The following is a 22,371-nucleotide window of genomic DNA, read 5'->3' as shown; positions in this document are numbered from 1 at the left end:
GGGCTCTCTGCTCCACAGCAGGGCTGGCCCCTCCCCTCTGCTCCCTGGCTGGAGCTCCAGAGACTGTGAGCTGCTTCCCTCCTCCCCTCACCACGCTCTGCTAAGCAAAAAATTCCCCTCCCCCCCACCTTGCTGAGGAGGTTTCTGTGTATTAGCTTGCAGACCACATGCTGGCTATAGTCATGCTGAATCAGCAGGTAGAATTAACAGGGAAAATCAAGAAGTACCTGGTAATGTCCCTCTGTTCTTTTCTTAATCAGGTGATAAGCACTGTTATCAATTCCTTGCTGGGCTAATCACAGCGTCCTGCCTGACCATACCCCCCTGAGCTCCATGCTGTGGAAGGAGGGGAGGGCTGCTCTAGCACCCCTTGGCTTCTAGTCTGAGCCACTGTAGGCATGTGCCTACATTTCTGGGATGTCTGTCTGGTTACAAAACTGATTTAGTCTAGCCAGGTTAGACTAACCTGCAAAGATTAAATCAATTCAGGCTCAGGCTTCTTGAATGTCTGTGCTTAGCCAGACAGACTAGACTCTCCAATCTGAGTACTTAGCATCTCAGTAGATAGCAGTGGGGAAATGGGGATGTCTTATGACTTGACAAAGTTTTGAGTACACAGTCTTCTTTGAATTATTTTTCCCGTAGTAAGCATTTATTTTTTAAAGTTTGAATTTTTAAAATAATTTTAGTTCATAATTTTCATCAGATTGACAGCACTAGACACTGAAAGTCTGTACATAGGCAAAGTAGAGATAAAGCATGGAGAGCAAGTTTTTCTAATTCTTGGCCTCTGCATAGCTAAACATTATCATTCTGATCTGGTGACATTTTACAGCCAATATGCCATTAATTTACCCAGTTGTAAAGGTACAATGGTCAATCAGGCCTCACATTTCCAGTTTCACTAATAACTTATGTTACTACTGAGGAAATATTTCACAAGTTCTGTTTAACTAAAAGTTATTCTTTAGGGCTGTGTACTTGAAGAGAAATTGAGAATGTGCTTAATTCCCATTTACATTGATTGAATTGTTCCCGTGCTTGTAGTTAAATACATGCTTAAATGCTTTGCCGGATCACAGCCTAGATCTTTCAAAATTTAATCTCTAGCACAATTCTCCTGCTGTTTTATCAGATATAAAGGCAAATCCATATCTAGGCCTGGGCTTGTTCTTCTCTTTTGCTATATCCACGGAATTTGCAGTCTTAAAACCAGGTTCTTTACCTACACTGTGAAATTTACTGCACTCCTCACAAAAGAAAGCTAACATTGTCTTCCTCTTTGTCAACATCTAAGGGTCTTAAAGTATAGAAAAAAAATTGTGTAATGCTTTTCATTCATCTTCTATATACAATTGAGTCCTAAAATTATATTACTCATGCTTGCATCAGTTTGGGATTTTTTTCTTTGTTCATATTTCTGTGCATTTATTTCCTGGTATTCATGAACTTTTTGTTTTCCAAGTAATCTTTTGAGAGTTATCTTGCATGGCTGGATTTCAATACAACATTTAAAATAAGTACATGTGTGTGCACACATCTTTTTCTTTAATTAAAATGCAGGAGCTTCACTTCACGCAGTTCATTCTGTTTAGGAAGGAAATCACACATTTTCAGAGAAAAACATCTTATATTTATCATACTAGCCACATTCATTTATATAGAAACAGATTGTTATACTTTGATTTATAGTCTCTCTATCTCTGTGAACATATACACACAATGTACATGCATTCCAATATCTATTTTTGCAATTTAATTTCAACTTAGATTTCCAGCCATCAATTTCCATTGATTAATGAAACATAATACATTTAATAGGGATATGTTTGATAACAGGATACATGCTTGTGATTAAAACCCACATTTTAAAAGTACAGTTTTCATAGGATCTCAGGATGATGGAAAAGTAGGGATAGAAAGAACCTCACAGGGTAATTTAATCCAGCCCCTGCTCAAGACAGGATCATCTTTGAATAAAACATCCAAGCCAACTGTTGGTCTAAACTGGTGTTGAGAATGTCCAGTGATGGAGAGTCCATAACTTCCTTAGGTAGTCTATTCCAATGCCTGACCACCCTTAAAGTTGGAAAGTTCTTCCTAATCTCCAATTTAAATTACTCTGCTGCAGTCTGAGGCCATTTATCTGAGTCCATTCCCCTATGGCCACAGAGAAAAGTTCATCTCTGTTCTCTTTGGAATTGCCCTTTAGGTGTTTGAAGACTGTTATGAAATTCCCCCACAATTGTCTCTTCTCTAGACTAAATAACCCTAGCTCTTGCAGCCTTTCCTCAGTCAGGTTTCCTAGGTCTCTAATAATTTTTGTTGCTCATCACTGGATTCTTTTCAATCTGTCCACATCTTTCTTGAAGTGTGGGGCCCAAAAATGGATACAGTTCTCTCGATGAGGACTCACCAGTGACAAATACAACAGAAGAATTACTTCCCATACACCTAGTGTGCTGCTGGCTTTTTTTGCAAGAGCACACTATTGGCTTGTATTCAGTTTATGGTCCATTTTAACCTCCAAGTCCTTTGCTGCAGTACTACAGCCTAGCCATAATATAAATCCTAGGTAGTCAAAACAAACCTCTGACTCTTGTGATTTTTTTAGATCCATATTTATAGAATCTACATTTACCTTCCTTTCCTTCCTGGTGGTGGCACTTTTATGTTTCATTGAAAGTATAATATAGTACCATAGTAGAGATAGGATACTGCACATTCTTTGTCTGCCCCCAGATCTAGTTCCTAAATCAGTCTTTAGTGCTAGGAGAAAAAACCCAGTATGTGTAAGGATAAATGTATAAAGATAAGAACAGAAAATTGAAACCTCAATATAGCTCAGGATCTTTTTTATCTAATTGTAGGTGGTACAGGAAAGCTGACTCAGCGAGAGCCTGTCTCTCTCTCTCTCTCTCTCTCTCTCTCTCTCTCTCTCTTCCCCCCCGCCCCCCGGCCTTTCTCCAAAAGTGTAACTGAGGGCTCAGGAACTTCATTTGGAGCTGTGGGCACTTAATTTCTGTGATAATTTAGATTGCAATGAATTACACTTAAAGTGTTTAGGCTATGTCTTGAAATAAGACCTCAAGAAAATCTATATAGGGATAAGAACGAGAATTTCCCTTGTGTTGCTTGCTTAGAAGTCATTTTTTAAATTTACACATCAAAGTCTTATAAAAATAATTCCCAATGATACTAATGAGGAGAATGGGCATGAATATACTAAGTATATATAGGGGTGCCTCTTAGTGTTGACAGAATTAAAATCTGCATGCTGTAAAATATTAATATAATTATCAGATATGGAATCAGATAATTTAACCTTGAGGACTTCAACATTTTTTCTTATGTTCTGTTAATTCAAAGCCATTTGTTTTATCCCTGTTCAGCTGACAGCTGGAATAGCTAATTCACCAGTAGCCCAAAGACTATGTCAAATTTGCAAAAACAGACCAGATTGTAGTCACACTTACTCTTAACATGCAGATGCAGATCAATGAAGCTACTAGCTATCACTCCACTTTTATCTGAGGGCCCTTGAAACCCAAAGTTTCTATAGGTTGTTTCTCTTTTGTGAAGATGGAATATAAAGGCTGCATTTCAGGAATTTTCAGACACTGTTTGGCCCACAGACTATACTTTGTTGCCATGTCCACATGTGTGTGGACATTTGGTACCCTTGGGACAACTAGCAGCAGTGCACTTTATGCTGCTGTTAGTTGTCCCTGGGGAACTCCTGTGCAACGTGCCCTGTGGCACATGGCAGGTTTCCCTGGGTGGGGTAGGAGAGGTTGGGGTCAGCACTGGGATGACTTTAGCAGCCTTACCTGGGGTTCTGGGGGCCTTCCAGGGCTGCAGCAGTGGTGATCCTGCTGCGCAGAGCCTGGCCCTCCAGCTGGCCAGGCTTCAATTTTGAGCAGCCTGCATGTACCTCTATGCATTTTTTTCCACGGGTTTTTTTGACGTCTGGATAACCAGGGGTCAAACTGCCCTCCCCCTCAATTGCTGCTCCCTTGCAGTGTGGAGAACAACTGAATGTGCAGTATGTGGTGCTACAGATGTGTCTGTGGTGCCACATACCACACGGCCATGCTCATCTGGACGTGGCCTGTGAGAGTATTATAAAACTTGTTTGAGATGATGCCATTTAGTTTCAAAGCACTTTATTTAATTGCAAGATCTCTGTAAAATCCAAGTAGATTTGGGTTTCTGTATACACACTCTCTCTCATTTTGTGTCATGCACATATTTTTATAAATAATTTGGAGGTATATCTTGTGACAACAAGCAAAACTAACTGCCAGTTTTCAGATATTTAGGAATGATGAAAAATATGACTGAGTAAAAAATAAATCTTAAATGTAGGGTCCTGATAACTAGAAATAATTTCAATATTCATCTTAGTAGGATATAGTAGTTATTTAGTACTTGTTGGCTTCTTGAGTTACAGTAAGGCCAGTGTCTCCTCTCAATGACATGAGAATTGTAACTCCACTAAGTCATTGGAATTCGGTGACACCAGATTTACACTGATGTTTTAGAACAAAAGTTGGCCCATTTTTGGCCTTTGTTTTAGTGATTGATAACATATGAAAAGAACTAATGGAGTAATCTGAGTTGGCTCATTGTGAAGGGGAGGAGCAGCGGTAGAGCTTGGTTGCAAATTGAATGATATACAGGAATTAAATTGGGATAGGATCAAATCCAATATTTCTTACTTGGAGAAAACACTCATTTGAATGTTTTGACAAATAAAGATGGCAGATTCAGCCCCGTACATTTGCAAACTTTCATTATATATGAATTTAAAATATTCAGATGAACAAGCTATTTATATAGACATATGGTATAATTCTGGACACTTCTTTAATCTTCTGGTAATCCAGATATACCATATGGACAAACCAAATGCAAATTAATTCTGGTAGGCTTCACTGGATAACCTAATATCCTACTTCACTTAATTTTCTAAACTTTGACATTAGTCTAGCAGAAAAAATGCTTCACAGCACACACAAGATCTGCAATGACACACGAACTGATACTGACTACAACCAACATTGTGTTTAAGGCAATTTGTTTGACAAACAGCCTAGAATAGACTGAAATAAAAATTCAAGAGTTATTTGACTCACTTTCTTTTGTGTGGTGTTGTAGTGTTATAGCTGTGATGATCTAGAAAATATATGAGAAGCAAATTTTGCTTGGTAATATCTTTTGGATTTCTTTTAACGTCTCCTTGCTTATAGAGAATGCAGAACCTTTCCAATGTGGAAGCACCATTAATTAAGTTGTAGTATGTATATAGTTTCCTGTGTTGTTTTGCCTTCAGTTACATGTCTACATTAACTTTACCTGGAAGGAAAAACTTGTTACTTAATTTTATTATCAACCTCTGCTTTCTCAATCTTCTGTCCTGTGAGGAACTGCCATATTCCTCCTCTGTAGTTTTCATTTCCCAGGGCATATAGAAAGGCATTCATGGTTGGTGAAGTCTTGGCAATAATGGCAGGAACCTGTTATAAGACACAACGCTTTAAATATGAAATTAAGTTAGATTGTGTGGCTGTGTGCGTTGGGGATAAGGGGAGGGGGGTGGAAGGAGAGTTGGTTTGGAAAAATTACCAGAGGGATCCATGTAGCATCACTTCAGTCTAGCCTTAAGAATTGTTTGGTTTGTCCTTTACCAAACAAATTCTTAATTGCAGGAATTGGATGGATTATTTTTTAAGTGAATTTGGTTCTGGTAAAGGATTTTGGATAGTATTAATCCTCCACGCACATGACAACAGCAAAACAGACAACATGCCACCCAGCCAGTGGTCTCTGATCTGGAAGGGGGCACCTCCAAAAATAAGAAATTAGTCTAGCATCTGTGCCCCTGTTACATTTCAGTGGGTGCATCACATGCACATGGCACTTATCATGCTGGAGATTATTGCTCCTGGGCACTGTATTTACAGGTATGCCTGGGACCACAGCATGTTAAGCCAGGTTGGAACAGCTCCGGCTGGCAGGAAGTCTGGGGACATTAACAAGTACTACCCTGCTGTGGAGTTTATTAGTTTAGTCCAGCCTAATAGTCCTGCACATGTAGATGCCAAGATGTTTACTGGAAGCTAATTAGTCTACTCCACAGTAAACAGCTCATGTAGATGCAACCAGTTAAGACAGAAACTGAATGCAAATGCTGTTTGCAGAAGCAAATTTTATGCTGTGGGCACCTGTCAATTGGGAACTAAACTGAGATCACCAGCTCATTTCATTTGGGATACTGAATACCTAATATATGATTAAAGACTTCTGGTCAATTGCAATCTGTACCGGAGTTTAACCAGTGAGCTAAAGATAAAAGGCTCCGTATGTTATTACTGAATCCATGAGTCAATCAGTCCCTCAAGACAAGTTTATAATGATTTTGAATCACTTTATGTGCATATGCTAAACATTTTTGTATGCTTTTTGGCATCTCCTGCTTTTTCCAGCAAATACGGAGCAGAGAAAACCAAGTCGGAAGGTTCTTCTTTTCCTGTTCTAGAACAGTGTTTAATCATGGAGGAAAAAAATAAAGCTACATTTTGGTTAGAGTGACTTTGCTAATAACAGGTTCACTTACTAAATGAATGCACTGTGTCAGCAAAGAATGACATTTTAGAATAATAACAGCTGAACTGGTTGGCAGATGAAAAACTGAACAATCCAATAATGCTCAAGCTACAGATGCAGATTAAAGCCATCTACTGAAGCAACAAATGAAACTTAAACTGTTTGCAATCAGTTGTGATAATCCTGCTAATGATATTTATTACTGTAATAAGTTGTTTTACTCTAAAATTGGTAGGATACGCTACAAAGAAACTATTGTTTTCTAATTTATACTCTGTGCTTCAAAGTATTAATTCCTAAACTGATATTGTGCTATAAGAGTAAATCAGAAAAAAGAATGAACAATGTGCATTTTTAATTATCTGAGCATATATTTACATACCATTTGTAGTTTAAGTGGAATAAATGTCACATTTTGAACTGCAGCATAGAAGTATAAAAGGCAGTAGGGTCCCCAGCAAATGATCAGTGTCTTCACTGGGAAACCAGTATTAAACTGAAAAAAATGAGGGCAACACATGCATTTAACTATAGAATTACATGCTCTATTTAACACAGTAAAATATTAATCCTTGTTCGACCTCAGTAAAGGTGTCTTAAATAGATTAATTATATGTTTTATACTGCACAAATATATTGCCCTTTGTTTTTTTATATAGATCGTTTGGTTTATATGGATGTGACTCCCAGTACCTTGTGCTTGCTCTGCTAGAACTGCATGCTTAGGCCATGATATTCATGCTAGGAGAAAGCCCTTTTCCCAGAAGAGACAGAGAGAATACAGCTGTTTAAGGGTTTTCCTGAGGAACAAAACAGGCTCTTTTGCAAGAAAGTTCTTTCTCTTCTGACTAGAAATATCTTTCCCCTCCTATGCTAGAGTGTCTGTATGCTTCTTTTGGGTGTTGAAGACACCCAGTATCTTACAGTGCTCTTCTCACTCTTCTTCCCAGGGATGCCCTGTGGATGCTGGTGCTCCCCAGCCACTAAACACACCTGGGTCACCCTAGGTTTGTGCAAGGGTTCCCCCAAGCTGGAAGTAGCCATAGGTATCTGCCTACTACTTCTGCCCAGACTGTGAACCAGATGTGTTTCCCACAGGTGGACCCATCCCAGTTACTGGTAAAATGAGACAGGGGGCTGGCATTCTCCCCTTCCAGTTGTGACACAATGGCCCCTGCTCTGTGCACCCCTCTGAGTCACCTAGAGGGTGTTGTTGCTTGATGCAGGAGGCAGGGAGTGGAAGAGGCTAGTAGAGCAGTTCTCCTTACTGTTATCAATTCTATAGGGTGAAGGGCTACCCATGGCAGCTGCTGCTTTTTGACAGCTGTCAGCTGCCTATTGACAGCCAGCCCCTGCCCAATAGGTTCCCTTAGCAGTGGTGGGGGGTGGGTGTCTCAACGAGCAGTCCTCTAGGCTAGGGATGGACATTACACATAAACCAGTTTAAGTGATCAGAAACTGGTTTAAACCTGTAACAGAACAAACATTCAATGCACATAAACCAGTTTGAAAATGGCTGAAACCAGTTTGAGATAAATCTGGTTGAATGTAGTATCAGACTCAACTGATTTGGGCCAAACTGGTTTATGTCCCAGACCCTTTGTTGATTTAAGCCAAACCAGAACCCTCCAGCATCCTGGCATGCTCTCTGGGCTGGGCTCTCTGCTCCACAGAGGAGCTGGCCCCTCCCTTCTGCTCCCTGGTTGGAGCACTGGCAGAGACTTGCAGGCACAGCAAGGTCTGCTGAATTCCCTGTGCCCCCCTCCCCCTCTCTCACCACTCACTGCTTAAGCAGAGATCCCTTCCTCCTCTCTCGCACAGCACAGACTGTAGCCAGCGTGTGGTATGCTAGCTAATGCTGTGTAAGGCAGATAAGACAGTGTCCGCTTAGGGCTTTTTGGAGATAATCAACAGCTCAGATGGTAATGTCCCTGCATTCCTTCCTTTGGAAAAGGCAGACAGGGTTCTTTGGGTAAATCTGTTATCTTTTATTAGATCAAGTAAATAATTGGAAAAAAATTTCTTGACAAGCTTTTGGGTTTAGAAACGCTTTGTCAGGCTGAGGAAGCATCTGCAGTTGGTGTGTGCTCTTCCTGAATGAAATGAATAGTAAAGGAGCCAGAGGCTGGTATGCATTTTCCTTTGGAAAAAAGTGTTTAAGAAGAGCTTGTAATGAGTGAGGCTTTTGTTTTCTGATGGGGTATTAAATGCTGATAACAGAGCTGACACATGCTGTTATAAAGGGGGTGGGGCTCCCGAATAATCACAGTGTTCTGCCAGGGCCTGGCCATGCCCCCCTCAGCTCAGCCCTGTACAAGGGAAGGGAGGGCTGCTCTAGCAGCCCCTGGCTTCTAGCCAGAGCCACTGCAGGCATGTGCCTGCATTACTGGGATGTCTGTCTGGTTACAAAACTGATTTAGCCTAGCCAGGTTAGACTAACCTGCAAAGATTGAATCAATTCAGGCTCAGGCTTTTTGAATGTCTGTCCTTAGCCCTAGTGCCTTCTGGCTGGAGAGCTTGTAGGCTCTGACTCCCAAACTCTTTTTCTAGTGCTAAGAATTTCTGTGAAATACTAGAATACTGTGAAGTACTAGAAATGAATGTCTGTCCATGGCCTCAGTCAGTTGGCAAGTCCTGTTGTCAGAGTTAATAAAAATACATCATCTGGTAAACTGACAAGGTGAAGTGTGATTAGTTTAATGTCCACTGAAAACCTCAAGTAGGAAGGAAAATTGAAACTTTGTGAGGTAAAAAAATAAGGATAGGGAGATCATTTGTGAACTTTGGAAAGACTTGCACAAACAATAAATTGTACAAGAAAATACTGCAAGCAAAAATTAGCTATGCTGCCATAAATACCAGAATCAAAACTTCCAGTGTCACTAATGCCTTCTTTATTTCATAAGCTTGCCATAGTATTTGAGTACTGCATACTGAATACTCATGTTAAGGCTTACACATTTCCTGCCTCATAAGTAGACCCCATAATACCACACACTGCTGCAAACTTTCATCTATACATTAATCAGCTTGGACAAACCCTTTCCACTAAAATACTATCCCTAAGAATTAACTGTTTCTGATAGCTGAGAGTGCTCAGTCTGCACCAACTAGTCAAGTGTAAAGCCCACTGAATGTGCAGTATGTGCCTAAGAAACCAGGTTATATAATCACTACATTACATGATCAGAAACTTGGTGCTCCAGAGCATTGCTGAAGAAACAATTCCTTTGTTTCCACCTCATAAAGATTTCTGAATTACCTCAGCCAAGTGTAAAGCAGCTACATTTGTAAAGCCAACTTCCCGTCCTGCCCACACTTGGAAACTGAATGTGTGTAACATATCTTTACAGTGTTGCCGTTTTCTGAGAGCTTTGTATTAAAAGTCTGTATTAAGAAATATAGTTTTCAACTTTTTGAGCAAAGCTACTCCTGAGCTTTTTTTAGTGGATAACCTGGGGTTTATTTTTTAGGAGAGGAACAGATTGTTTCAAAGACTTTCTAAGTAGAATTGGGGGGAATTTTTTTTTCAGGATTTTATAACTCATAAGTGGTCCAAGTTTTGTGGGGGAGTTTGAGAAATGTTCTTACCTTAAACTGTCCAGTTCTCTTGAACTTGTGCTCTATGGACTGATAAGCTGTCAGAATGATGAAGCCTGGGATCAGGAAATTGAAAATGGCCAGAGCAAAAAGGAATGTGACATAATTTCTGGTGGGTGGGGGAAAAAAGACATTGTTAATTATTTTTGCATTTGGTTTATAAAATGCACTAACAAGCACAATTCTACCCATTTATCCTTCTTTAGATAGCTGGTAGGCAGTTGCTTAGGACAGCAAGATGCTGGCATTAACACTGAAAAATACTTGCTGTTGCCATTATACCCCATTTCACAGAAAACAGATAGGAAATTACCATGCACTTCCTCACCTGTCTCCTTTAGAGTAGTCCAATGTGCAACAAGTTCTTAGGGGCTCATAGTTATATTCACCCCACCCTAATAGTGGCATCACAGACCAAAAAGCAGAGAACAGCCAGACGAATATCACCAATGAGATAGTTGTGCTCCAATGCACCTGTCTTCCTGCAAATCAAAGGGAAAAAAACCCAGCATTTTAAGGTATGAGAAAAAGGCTGTTTAATCTCTGATTTTCTAAGACTTAACTGAGCACTTGGCACTAAAAAAAGCACTTTCCCTTTTTGTTGGAGCACATATTATATTTGTTTGCAGTTCTTCAATCTTTCTGTTCATTGTTTGTGTAAAAATATGGTTTATGTCCTTCAATTTTTGTCTTTCTAGGACTAAATCTTGTCTTTTTGTCCAATCTAAGTAGTTAAGCTTGGCAAAAGGTAGTTCCACTGGTGCTGGTGGAAGGAATCTACCTTCCACTTGCAGTAGCTCTTATCATTTCTTTCCCTCTGCTCAGCTGAGCTGGTGTATCCACTCACTCACAGTGTTGCCAATTCTTATGATTTCTGGCATGAAAAACTTAGCTGTTTCTTTTATTTATATGAGAATTGGCAACACTGTGTGCATAGACATGGACATGGGATGCAGCCTTCTGCAGAAGCTATCTGAATCCTATCTCTCCCTCTCTACCCCAAATGGAATAGGGGTAGAATAGGATTTAATTTTAAGAACAGCATGTGTTGGGCAAGATGCTGTTCTTGAGCTATCTCTTTGTGAATGACCCAAAAGCTATGCTCAAGAAGAAAGCTGCAGGGTAAAATATGCTGTGTATTAGTTCTGGGTCTTTCAAAAAGTACAGATCTGACACCCCCTACTTAGCTCCTTCATGGTTCCTTTGGAGATTGAGGCATAAAGATCAGGCCCAGTGAAGAACATGGTCTAGCTGTTTTACGACAGACCCTAATAATCCTTTCTTGCATACCAATAGCCATTCCTTAGCTATATCATTTGTGTACCACCTGGTGGCTGTAATGAGGGTGAAAAGAGCCAACACATATTACATTCTGGGTGAAAGGTAATAGTGCTTCTTAAGTATAAAAGCACAAACACTCAAAGTGGGAGCTTATGTTGTCAGTAGTCACTTTCATATTTCAGCACTTAAAGGATGGCACACTAGGGCCAATTAGCATCAAATTAGAATAATGTACCAACACATTAGGTTCAATAGCTTTTGGACTTTGGGAAACAGAAAGTTACTCTCCATATAGGTACATATCAAATGCTAGATAAGCAATAGCTAGCAAGACCCCATCTATGATAATGGTGACATGCTGCTTTTTTAGGCTGCCAAGGAGCAGTGTAGGATGAGGACAACAGTTTGGTAGCTGGTTAGTGCAAAGCAAGTATGCAGTGCTGGCAGAAATGTTTTACTGTTATTTTAATAAGGGGTTCCCACATAATTTTCTTTAGCCTATGATAGACTTCATGTGCCAGAGCCACATGTGTTTACAAATAAGGAATATGAAGGATTGAAACACATTGAGTTACATTTGTTGTTCTCATAATTATAATCAAGGGAAAAAAGATTATAACTTGGCAAACAAGCTTAAACTAGTTCAAATTAAAAAATAGTTCTCTGCAATGGATTGTGTTTAGCTGGGAGTAAAAAATGCATTGAATGTAAATCTTTTCATGCAGAAGTTGAATTTAGAGTCTGTGGGAAGAAATTTCTTGCATTTGAAGGTCTCCCTGGGAAATTAAAAAGAGAAACTTGGGTTAATTCAGGGGAAATAAATTTGCTTCCAGAACCGCTTTTATGAAGGCAAAGGATAATTTTGTCATGGGTGAGCTCTTGAGTGGAAATTGTGTTTTCAGAGCTAGAGATTTCATTCCAACTTTCCCTTCAGTTTTTGGTGCCATAATTGAATAAGTGCTTCTGAGGTGCTCTCCAAATGCTCTCCACCACCTCACTGTAGCATGTGATGGGGGTTGCTTACCATCCACAGAAGAAAGTGAAATATATCTTTAAGGTGTAAAGACCCTTGTGGATTTAAGTGCAGAGTTTGAGATATGAGAGACAGAAAGAATTTCCCACATTGCCTTAACATCTGTATAGTATAAATGAGTTGTGAAAAGTCACCTCATACATCGTGATTAACTTACTATTTCATCACAATCCATATTTAGACAATAAATATAAAATTAACAGATGTTGTAAGCTAGGCTGCTCCATTGACTGTAATGAAGTCAGATGAGTCATGGGAGTTGTTTGCCTTATTTATCTACCCTCTCTCCCTGCCACATATATGTATATTATATGGTCTTATGTACGTTAATCGTTGGTGGCCTTTTTTTCTTTTTTAAAAGTGTGCTTTGGAGAAAAAGAATCAATGGCCAAAATACATTAAAAACAGAACAAGGAAGTTGAAATAGTGAAGTTTGGCACAATTGTTATATATTATATATTTACTATAGGAAAAATTACTCTGTACAATATAAGTACATCACATTGTAATTTAAATTTTAAATATTAATGTAAAATATACTAAAGTACTATATGTTTTGTTACAGTACTTAGTACTTATTTTAAAACACAACTGCTTTATAATAATTAAGTTAATTTAATTCTGTTTTACATGACTCATATATAGATGGTACATGTTGGCATCAAAGGGTCACAACTGGTTTTTATTATTCTGATAAAATATAAATCCAGAATAATTTAATTGAATACAATAGGATTATTCCTGATATATAGCAGTATAACCATAAGTAAAATTGTGCAGACTTATTATTTTAAAAATTCCATCTCAAATTTGCTATAAAATGAGAAGTCCTACATATCTGTCCTTTTTAAATTGCTTTGAATATAAATATACATTAGAACAAGTGTGGTAGAGCTGCTATATATAAAAGGGCTCAACTATATTTCTATTATAAACAATGGTTCTTGTGACTCTTTTAATACAGCTACTATTTTCAAGTCAATTGGGACAAGCTTATTGTACAATATGTCAAATTTGTTTTGTGTTTTGCAATTCTGGTAATTCTGTTAAGCCATTATTTTTACTGCTATGGCAGCAAAAATGAAATATACGTCTGCATTAAGATTTTTTTTTGTCAAGCTTAACACAAAAGTGGCTTAACTTGTAAATGTTTGAACTTGTTTTCAGATACAATTTTGCTAGTGTTAAGTCTTCATATTTAACTAATCCCTTCTGGTATTTTAGAAAAAACAAACCAAAACCTGTGTTTTACCCTTCAGGCTACATAAGTTCAATAAAATGGGCAATAATAACTATGTATATTAGTATATTTTCCAGCATGCTTGCTTTAATTCTATTGCATCTTTTAATTTAATAGAATTTTGCATCATTTCCATGTACAATCAATCTGGATTTATGAAGCATGCTGTTTCTGCATCATAACAACTCAGGCCAGCTTTACAGAAGTAAGGAAGAAGTCATGGCCAAAGCAAAAATCATCCTGGAAGGCAAGTTACCAGGTGTAGCCTGTCTTCCCAGGTGGAGGGAATTAGAGAGCTCATTGGTCCAGGTGACTAGCACACAGGCTTGTTAAGGATCTTTAATAGCAGTCTGCGTGTTTGGAGGGAGTAACTGGGAAGAATTTGTGAAGAGCATTTGTTTTTGGATAAGTAAAGAGGAGAGGAAGCTGCAGCAAAGAAGGAGAAATCATGACAAAAGATTGAAAAGTTCTTTTGAAACCAGCTGTCTTGAGGCTCCCTAATAACTGAAAGGGCTACCTCAGCCTGAGGAAAAGGGCCTGGGAGGCTTTGAGCACTTCATGGTAACTGACTAAATCCAGACAGAGATCAGTACAACATTAACACTAGAGGATATAGCTTGTTTGAGCTGAAGTGGAAGGTAAATTGAAGTAGTTGTAGAACTTGAAATGAGAACCTGTAATTGTCTGGTACAATAGACTATAATCTATAGAGTGCACTGTACTTCTACTGTTTCAGTGGTAATCCCCAGCTGTTGTTGTTGTAACCAAAAGTCATAGTTAGCTGATACAGGATATTTTTTTCCAAATTATTGCTATGTTTCCTCCCCCTTACTTTCTATAAAAGGAATATAAAAATCCTCTGTCCTTTTTTTCCTCTCTCTCCTTTTTTCTCTGTAAACTACAGCTGATTACTTCTGGAAGAACAAGACCTAGAACAGGGGTGGGCAACTATTTCGGACAGAGGGCTGCTTACCCAGTTTTGGCAGGCTGTTGCAGGCCGCATGGGTAGCCCCACCCCTTGACAGGTGCCTCGCTCCTTGGCCACCAACTTGGCACCAGTGTCCCAATGTCTTGGGACCAATGTCCCAGGGCCAGCACTGGTGGGACCCAAAGCAGGGCACAGGCTGGCAGGGGTCTGCGGAGCTGGTTTGAGCTGCACCAGCAGGGAGAGGGGGGATCTGGCCCGGCTCCATAGAGCACCTGCCGGCTGGGACCCTGTACTCCTGCCACCTTGCTCTGGGCCCCACTGGCACTGGCCCCAGGACACTGGTGCAGGCCCTGTGCTCCCGCTGGCTCCTCCACCTGCTCAACTCCCAGTGCCCCCCAACCCCACGGTACAGACAGGGGCAGCACACAACCCCGACTCCCTGCTCACCAGCAGGGAAGAAGCTGGTGCTGAGCACTGGGAAAAGCGGCCCCTTGGCTGCCCCATGGCCAGCACTCCCTGCTGCAGGCGCTCGCAGCCCAGGTGGGGCTGTCTGGAGCAGGCACAGGCAGCCCCACGTGAGCTGCAAGTGGCTGCAGCAAGGGGCACCAGCCACAGGGCAGGTGAGGGCGCACTTTTCCATCCCTCTGCACTCAGTACCAGCTTGTAACCCACCCCTGCTGCCAGCCCAGGCTCCGCTCTGGCTCCGGGCTCGCCTGTCGGGGCTGCACACGGCAGCAGTAGCTGCACCCCTCCCACTTGTCACACTGGGCAGTGTTGGCTGTTGCTGTCTGCCTGGAGCTCGTGTGCTGGGCAGCCCACAGGTGGTGGTGGCAAACACTGCCCAGTGCATCAAGTGGGGCTGCAGCTGCTGTTAGCATGTGCAGCCCTGATGGGTGAGCCTGGAGCTGGCACAGGGCCCAGGCTGGCAGTGGGGCTGGGTTACAAGCTGGTGCTGAGCGCAGGGGGGGGAAAAGCAGCCCCTCCCCCACCCTGTGCCTGACGCCCCATGCTGCAGCCACTTGCAGCCTGCGTGGGGTTGTCTAGAGTAGGCACAGGCAGCCCCAGGTGGGCTGTGAGTGGCTGCAGTGCGGGGCATCGGGTACAGGGTGGGGGTGGGGCCACTTCCCCCTCCCCCCCCCCCGTGCTCAGCTTTCTCCTGGACTCCTTCCCTGCCTGGGGTCCTCCCCTGCCCTTCCCACCCCTTCCTCCTTACCTGAGGTTCTGGCGCAGGGCAGTCACATGGTCCCAGGTCAGAAGCCCCAGCTGGGGCTTCTGGCTGGGGTGGCAGGGCCAGGTGGGCCCTGCTGTTGTGGAAGCCCGATGGGCTTCCCCTAGGTCCTACTGCCCTTGCTTCCTGTCATTTTTTACTGGAACCAAGGGCAGATAAATATTAATTCTCTAATTTTTTTAGGGGCCCTGCAGCCTGGATAGAATGGCCTTGTGGGCCGGATTCAGGCCATTGGCTGTATTTTGCCCACCTCTGACCTAGAAGGAAGTATGGAATGGGGACACTGGACATTTTCAAGACTTGTGCCAATGAACTGCTCCTTCCTCATGAATGGGAATCAATACATTGATTAATCAGTTGCTGATTTTTAAATAGGAAATTTCTATTAAGTATGGAAAATTCTGTCTCTTTCCTAAGCCAGCAGTGTATGTATGGGGAAACTACCTACTCCTGAGTAAGCACACAAATCCAGTGACTACATACCAGCCTCCTACCCATCCCTTACTGCTGCCCTAAAATATTCTTGAATGATCCTGTCCTTTGTTCAAGGAGCCAACAGTGCTAGATGATGAGGTAACCTTAGCTTTTAAATTTAAATAACTAATTCCATCTATTTTTTACCATCTAAATTCAGGGGGAAATGTTAAACCCACAGAGGTCAATTTCTTCAACCAAATTGTTTCCTTCTTAGGTCAAAACTCATCATGTTTTCTGATTGGGGATGTTCTTTATATTTATATTATACAGGGGAAATGCTAGCTCCTGATTTCCAACCCTTGATTATTTTGCTCCAATGCAGGCAGAGTTAAGGCTCTGTTCCAAGGGCTTTGGTGAGCCCTTTTTACTTGCACATTAGTGCCAAATGTGGCTGAAAAGTATGATCTCAAATTATTAATAATCACATTAATTCCTCATGTTCCTATTGCCCCTTTCATCATAAACCCTCTGAATCTTATGATAAATGGTGTGGACTAAATATCAGTCTCAAGTATCAAGTTAAAAAGTGTAATAATAAATAATAAAAAGACAATGGCTTATTTGGAAGAGGATTATGAGAGATTATGTGACTGAATCCTGGAAGACTATCCCCAGATGTATTTTTCCAGATGAACCAAACTTGAAATTCTGACCGCTAATTAGACCCTAAGATACAAAATTCCTCCTAGACCATAAAAAGAGTATTTTTCATTTGCAACTCATAATGATGTCAATTGGAATTGAATGTATGGACTGGAAACAGATATGGCTTGGAGTACTGGTAATGGGATTTATAGATATCCTGATGTGAATTACTTTTTCTCTTGATCAGCATGTAAAGGGTAAAAGTAGAACCTACTTACTACTTTCTGTTGAAATAGCCTTGGAGCATAGGCTTTTAAATCCACTCATTTCCTGTTTTGCTTTTCATTTGAAATGTTTGGTACTAGCATTGCTGCTGTTTCATTATCAGTAAGTAATGATGCAAACAAAATAAAGAAATGTATTTGTACCTAAGGGTCCAAGCTGCCTGAGCTTTTAATATAAAATGTTATTGAATAGAGGAGAAAAGACTTCTGAAATGCACATAGAAAAGAATCAAGTCAGTGTTGCAGAGAGGAAAATGCCTTTCCAAAGACAGTTATAATCAGTCCAGCACTTTTGGCAACTATGAAGGCTGCCATTCTGGTGTCTAAAGGCCACTGCTATGTATACAGCTTACAAACTATCCCATGAAGATCATCAAGGAGCACATCTGTGATGGGCCAGCAGCAGGGATGATGCTCAAGGGCAACCAGCATGTTTTCATCAGGGGCAGGTCATGTCAGACCAACCTGATTGCCTTCTACGATCAGGTTACAAAAGCATTGGACGCAGGTGTCACGGTGGATGTAGTCTTTCTGGACTTCAGCAAGGCCTTTGACACTGTCTCCCACCCCATTCTCATAAAAAAAACTAGGCAACTGTGGCATTGATCCCTACACAGTCAGATGGATTGCAAATTGGATGAAGGGTTGTACTCAGAGGGTAGTGGTGGACGGGGGGGTCTTTTTCAACCTAGAGGGAAGTGGGCAGTGGAGCCCCCCAGGGCTCGGTCCTTGGGCCCACACTGTTCAATTTCTTTATTAGTGACTTGGACAATGGGGTAAAAAGCAGCCTGTTTAAATTTGCTGATGATACTAAGATTTGTGGTGAGGTGGGCACACTAGTAGGGAAGGACAGATTACAGCAGGACCTGGACAGGTTACAGGGGTGGGCTAATGAAAATAGAATGGGTTTCAATACTGACAAGTGCAGGGTGCTGCACTTGGGCAGTAGGACCCAGCAGCACACTTATAAGCTGGGAAACTCCCTTCTCAAGAGCACGGTGGCAGAAAGATCTTGGAGTCATTATTGACTCCAAGATGAACATGGGCTGACAATGCGAGGTCACAGTCCATAGGGCTAACCGTACCTTGTCGTGCATCCACAGATGCATCTTAAGCAGGGCCAAGGAGGTGATCCTCCCCATCTATGCAACACCGGTCAGGCTGCAGCTGGAGTACTGTGTTCAGTTCTGGGTGTCGCACTTCAGAAGGGATGTGGACAGCACTGAGAGGGTCTAGAGGAGGGCCACCCGCATGATCTGGGGACAGCAGGGCAGACCCTATGAAGAGAGGCTATGGGACCGTAACCTGTTCAGCCTTCACAAGAGGAGGCTGAGGGGGGACCTGGTGGCTGTCTATAAACTCACCAGGGGGGACCAGCAGGGTTTGGGAGAGACCCTGTTCCCCCTAGCACCCCCCGGAGTAACAAGGAATAACAGCCACAAATTGTTAGAGAGTAGGTTTAGACTAGACATCTGAAGGCACTACTTCACAGTAAGGGCGGCTAGGATCTGGAACCAAGTTCCAAGGGAAGTAGTGCTGGCTCCTACCCTGGGGGTCTTTAAGAAGTGGCTTGATGTCTACTTGGCCTGGGTCATTTGAGCCTGGTTTTCTCTCCTGCCCAGGACAGGGGGTCAGACTTGATGATCTACAAGGTCCCTTCCAACCCTACATCTATGAATCTATGACCTTTATTGGGGCCTGAAAATAAACTTTTCCTTTCCCCACATTGAATTCTTGATAAAAACTTCAGAATGAAAGGCAACCTTTTTGCTTATTGTTCCTGATGGAGTCAATATAACAAATACCATATTTACTCAAGCCCAAGATGAGGTTCCCAGGTCATTTAATTTGGGGGGTGAGACTCCCTCATCTTAGATTTGAGCACAAGATGGGGGGGGGGGGGGCATGTGGCTGCTGCAGCTCTGATTCCAGTCCTGGCCCTGACTGGGATCAGAGTTACAGCTGCTGCCTCCTCCCCCTGTCTGCTCACCACAGCCTCCGTTTCCCCTTCTTACCCTCCCCACCCACCTTTGTTGCTTATTTTTACTTCATCTCCATCATGGCTCTGGCCCTTCTCTAGCTTAAAGCATGGAGCATGTGTTTGTTCTGACCTGGTAACAGCAGGAGCAGCTCTCACCAGGGCTTGGCGTCTGGGCCATAATTGCTGCTACTGGGTAGTGTTGGGGCCAGAGCATACATGTGGGAGGGGTAGAGACTGCAGGGGCAGACAAGCACTGGGGGCAAGGTGTGGGGAGGTATGGAATTATTGGAAGGTGACTAAAGTTCAGAGTCATCTTGGATTTTGGTAAATTTGGCATGTTCATTACAAGCACACATGTAACTTAGCACTGGTTATTTTTATCACAGAGGTACCATGTCACCACAGCTTTGTAAATACTTAAGGATCTAGCATGAAGGCTGTCGATGATAAGGTAGAGGCTCATCAGTTTTTGAGCAGTATTTTTTTAAAGATATTTCTTTCAAAAAGTTTCTCTGAAAACAGGCTACTGTACCTTAAAACCAGGAATGAAAGACTGAATTAACTCACCAACAAAGTCAGGGATGTAGGGACTTCGATGAAAAAAGTTTTCTCAGAGTGATTTTGGGACAGCAGAAGGTGTTAGTCATCTCTGCCCTCTGCAAGTTCTTGCAATCCCTAATTGGAAAGTGCTGGCCAGCAGGAATTGGCAGGAAACAGGGAAGATTCATTGACTTAGCACATTCTCTCGGCAACCTGGCTGCAGAGAGATCCTACTGAGCAACCACCTGAAGACGTGCTAAGGAGTTAATTTGAATCAACGGTAGGACCTAGACAAATAGTTTAGATTATGGAATTTCCATGTGCTGTAGCAATTGCTTGGTAGTCAAAGGAACTCTGAAAACCAGGAAAAATAGTTTGTATTTTATGAGTGTTTTTCATACCGGCTTTTCAATTGGGAAGCATAAATGGATCTTTAAGCTTCTCAGTGCAGTATCCGAATTTTGGCTTCTTATCTTTATATCCCCTTCCCTCCAACAATAAGGTTGGTTGGAGTGTAGTTTGGCTCCCAGCACAAATTGGAGTAGCCCCTGGGGAGCTATATTCCATGTGTGTGTCTGTATATTATAGCAGAAATTCCACTTCACAAGCGCATGCACAAATCTAATGGGATCCTAAGAAACAGTGTAATTCAGTGGAAATGACCACTCACTTCACTCAGTGGAAATGCGCACACAGGTGGCCAAAGAAATATTGGCAGATAGTTTGATTATTTAAATGAACATTGTACCCTTCAATAAACCCCTACAATTTGACATGCCTATAAATCCCTATTTCTAAAGGAATTAAAGGCTAATTTTCATAAGACCACAGAAAGGCAAATCTATTCTCTAGGAGGGTAGGCAATGTTTTTTGGCTGGAGTACCAAAACCCCCACAAAGTCTACCTTGTAAGGTGCTGGAGTGCCAGCATACCACAAAAACAAAACTGGAAGGGGTGAGGGGTACATGGCAGGATGAACTGCATATTTAATACAGTTAATAATCATAAATGTTGCATTTTTTTTTACACTAAATACTAGGGCTGTGCGAAACTTCACCGGCTGTTTCAATTTGACACTATTTCAACTCATTTTGAGCTTGAAACAATTATATCGAATTGAAACAAAGGGCTTCGAAACAGCTTCAAAACAAAAAGAGGCTAGTCGAAACATTTCAAAAGTTTTGAAACATTCTGAGTTCTGAAGCAGCCAGCAGCAAGGTGGTGGGAGACGGGAGAACCAGGGCTGTGCTCCCAGCAGCAGCCAGGAGCACAGCCCTGGCTCTCCCCGTCTCCCACCGCCGGGCTGTGGGAAGCCAATCACAGCATAGGGGAAGGGAACAGAGCCCAGGCTCAGTTCCCCTCCCAAGTGCTGTGATCGGGCTGGGGAAAGGAACTGAGTCTGATCACTCAGTTCCCCTCCCCAGCCTTACGATTGGGCTGGGAATGGGAAGTCAGCCCAGCTGGGCTGACTTCCCATCCCCAGCCTGACCTAGTGCCAGCCCCATGATCCCCATGATCTAGCACCAGCCCCATGATCCCAACCCCAGCCCCATGATCAGTCTGGGGAAAGGAACTTGGCCCAGTTGGGCTGACTTCCCATCCCCAGCACTAGAGCGGGATGGGGTTGGGAACTTAGCCCAGCTACACTGACTTCCCATCCCCTGCGTTAGATCGGCCTGGGGATGGGAACTCAGCCCAGCTGGGCTGAGTTCCTTTCCTCAGCCCGATGGTCAGACAAAATGTCAAAACAGCATTGAAACAGCCTCACTGTTTCGATGAAGTGAAACGAAACAGCTGTTTTGACTCAAAATGAAATTTGAAACAAAACACTGTTCCGTCCAAACCTCGAAACTGAAGTCAAAATGGAACAGTGCCATTTCGCACAGCCCTAGTTAATACCAGGTTTTCTAAAAATTCTAAACCTGTTGACAATAAATAAAACTTCCTTTTCATATAAATAAATAAATAAAAGTTATAACAATAAATAAAAGTTCCTTTCCCCAGACTGATCATGGGGCTGGGGTTGGGATCGTGGGGCTGGTGATAGATCATGGGGATCATGGGGCTGGCACTAGGTCAGGCTGGGGATGGGAAAAATTCTAAACCTGCCTTTGTACTTGTAAATTGTTTTTTTCTTGTTAAGCATATTGTGATGAGAGGGGGAAGAGAGAGCAGCAGGGAGCAGCAGGGAGCAGCAGGCACTGGGGGAGTCACTGCGGGAAGGCTGGCCTGGTCAGGCCCTTGGGAAGGCTGCACCTGGAGAAGAGTGGGGGTCAGGCAGGGAGCAGGGGCTGCCCCAAGGCTCCACAGACTTGGGCCAAAGTGGTGGGGCCCAGCAGCACTAGAGGTGGGGCCCAGCCAGCTTGCACAGTTCTGCAGGGATGGGGTGCAGCCACCCTGCCTGTGAAGGGATGCTACCTGGCTGGGGAAGGACTCTGGGCTCGGGAGGCTCCTTGCTTGGCCTCTGTGCATGCTGGGTACAGTGCTAGTGAGAGCCGCAGCTGCAGGCTGTTCCCCCAGGCTCTGGGAACAGCTACTGCAGCCACTGCTCAAGGCCGAGCCAGCTGGGAGCCTGCAGTATAGTA

At 42.4% G+C, this 22,371-nt stretch overlaps 1 protein-coding gene across 2 annotated transcripts in view; it reads right to left on the bottom strand.

Annotated features, from left to right (window-relative positions):
• Positions 1-639: 639 nt before the first annotated feature.
• Positions 640-22,371, bottom strand: part of RGR (retinal G protein coupled receptor) — a 36,119-nt gene continuing 14,387 nt past the window's right edge. The window contains exons 4-8 of one of the 2 annotated variants that reach the window (XM_006270171.4): positions 10,538-10,691; positions 10,201-10,318; positions 6,992-7,105; positions 5,359-5,519; positions 640-1,587 (exon numbers count right to left, since the gene is read on the bottom strand). In XM_006270171.4, coding sequence (XP_006270233.1) covers positions 5,376-5,519; positions 6,992-7,105; positions 10,201-10,318; positions 10,538-10,691 — 530 coding nt within the window. In that variant the 3' untranslated portion in view covers positions 640-1,587; positions 5,359-5,375. Of the gene's footprint in view, positions 1,588-1,610; positions 5,520-6,991; positions 7,106-10,200; positions 10,319-10,537; positions 10,692-22,371 lie in introns of those variants that run through there. The other variant, XM_019497053.2, reaches the window with a different exon arrangement.

The sequence above is a fragment of the Alligator mississippiensis genome, chromosome 6 (genome assembly GCF_030867095.1).
Source record: "Alligator mississippiensis isolate rAllMis1 chromosome 6, rAllMis1, whole genome shotgun sequence".
In the NCBI taxonomy this organism is placed as follows: Eukaryota; Metazoa; Chordata; order Crocodylia; family Alligatoridae; genus Alligator; species Alligator mississippiensis.
The sequence above is the reverse complement of the archived record's forward strand: the minus strand, read 5'-3'. Positions and strand labels throughout refer to the sequence as shown.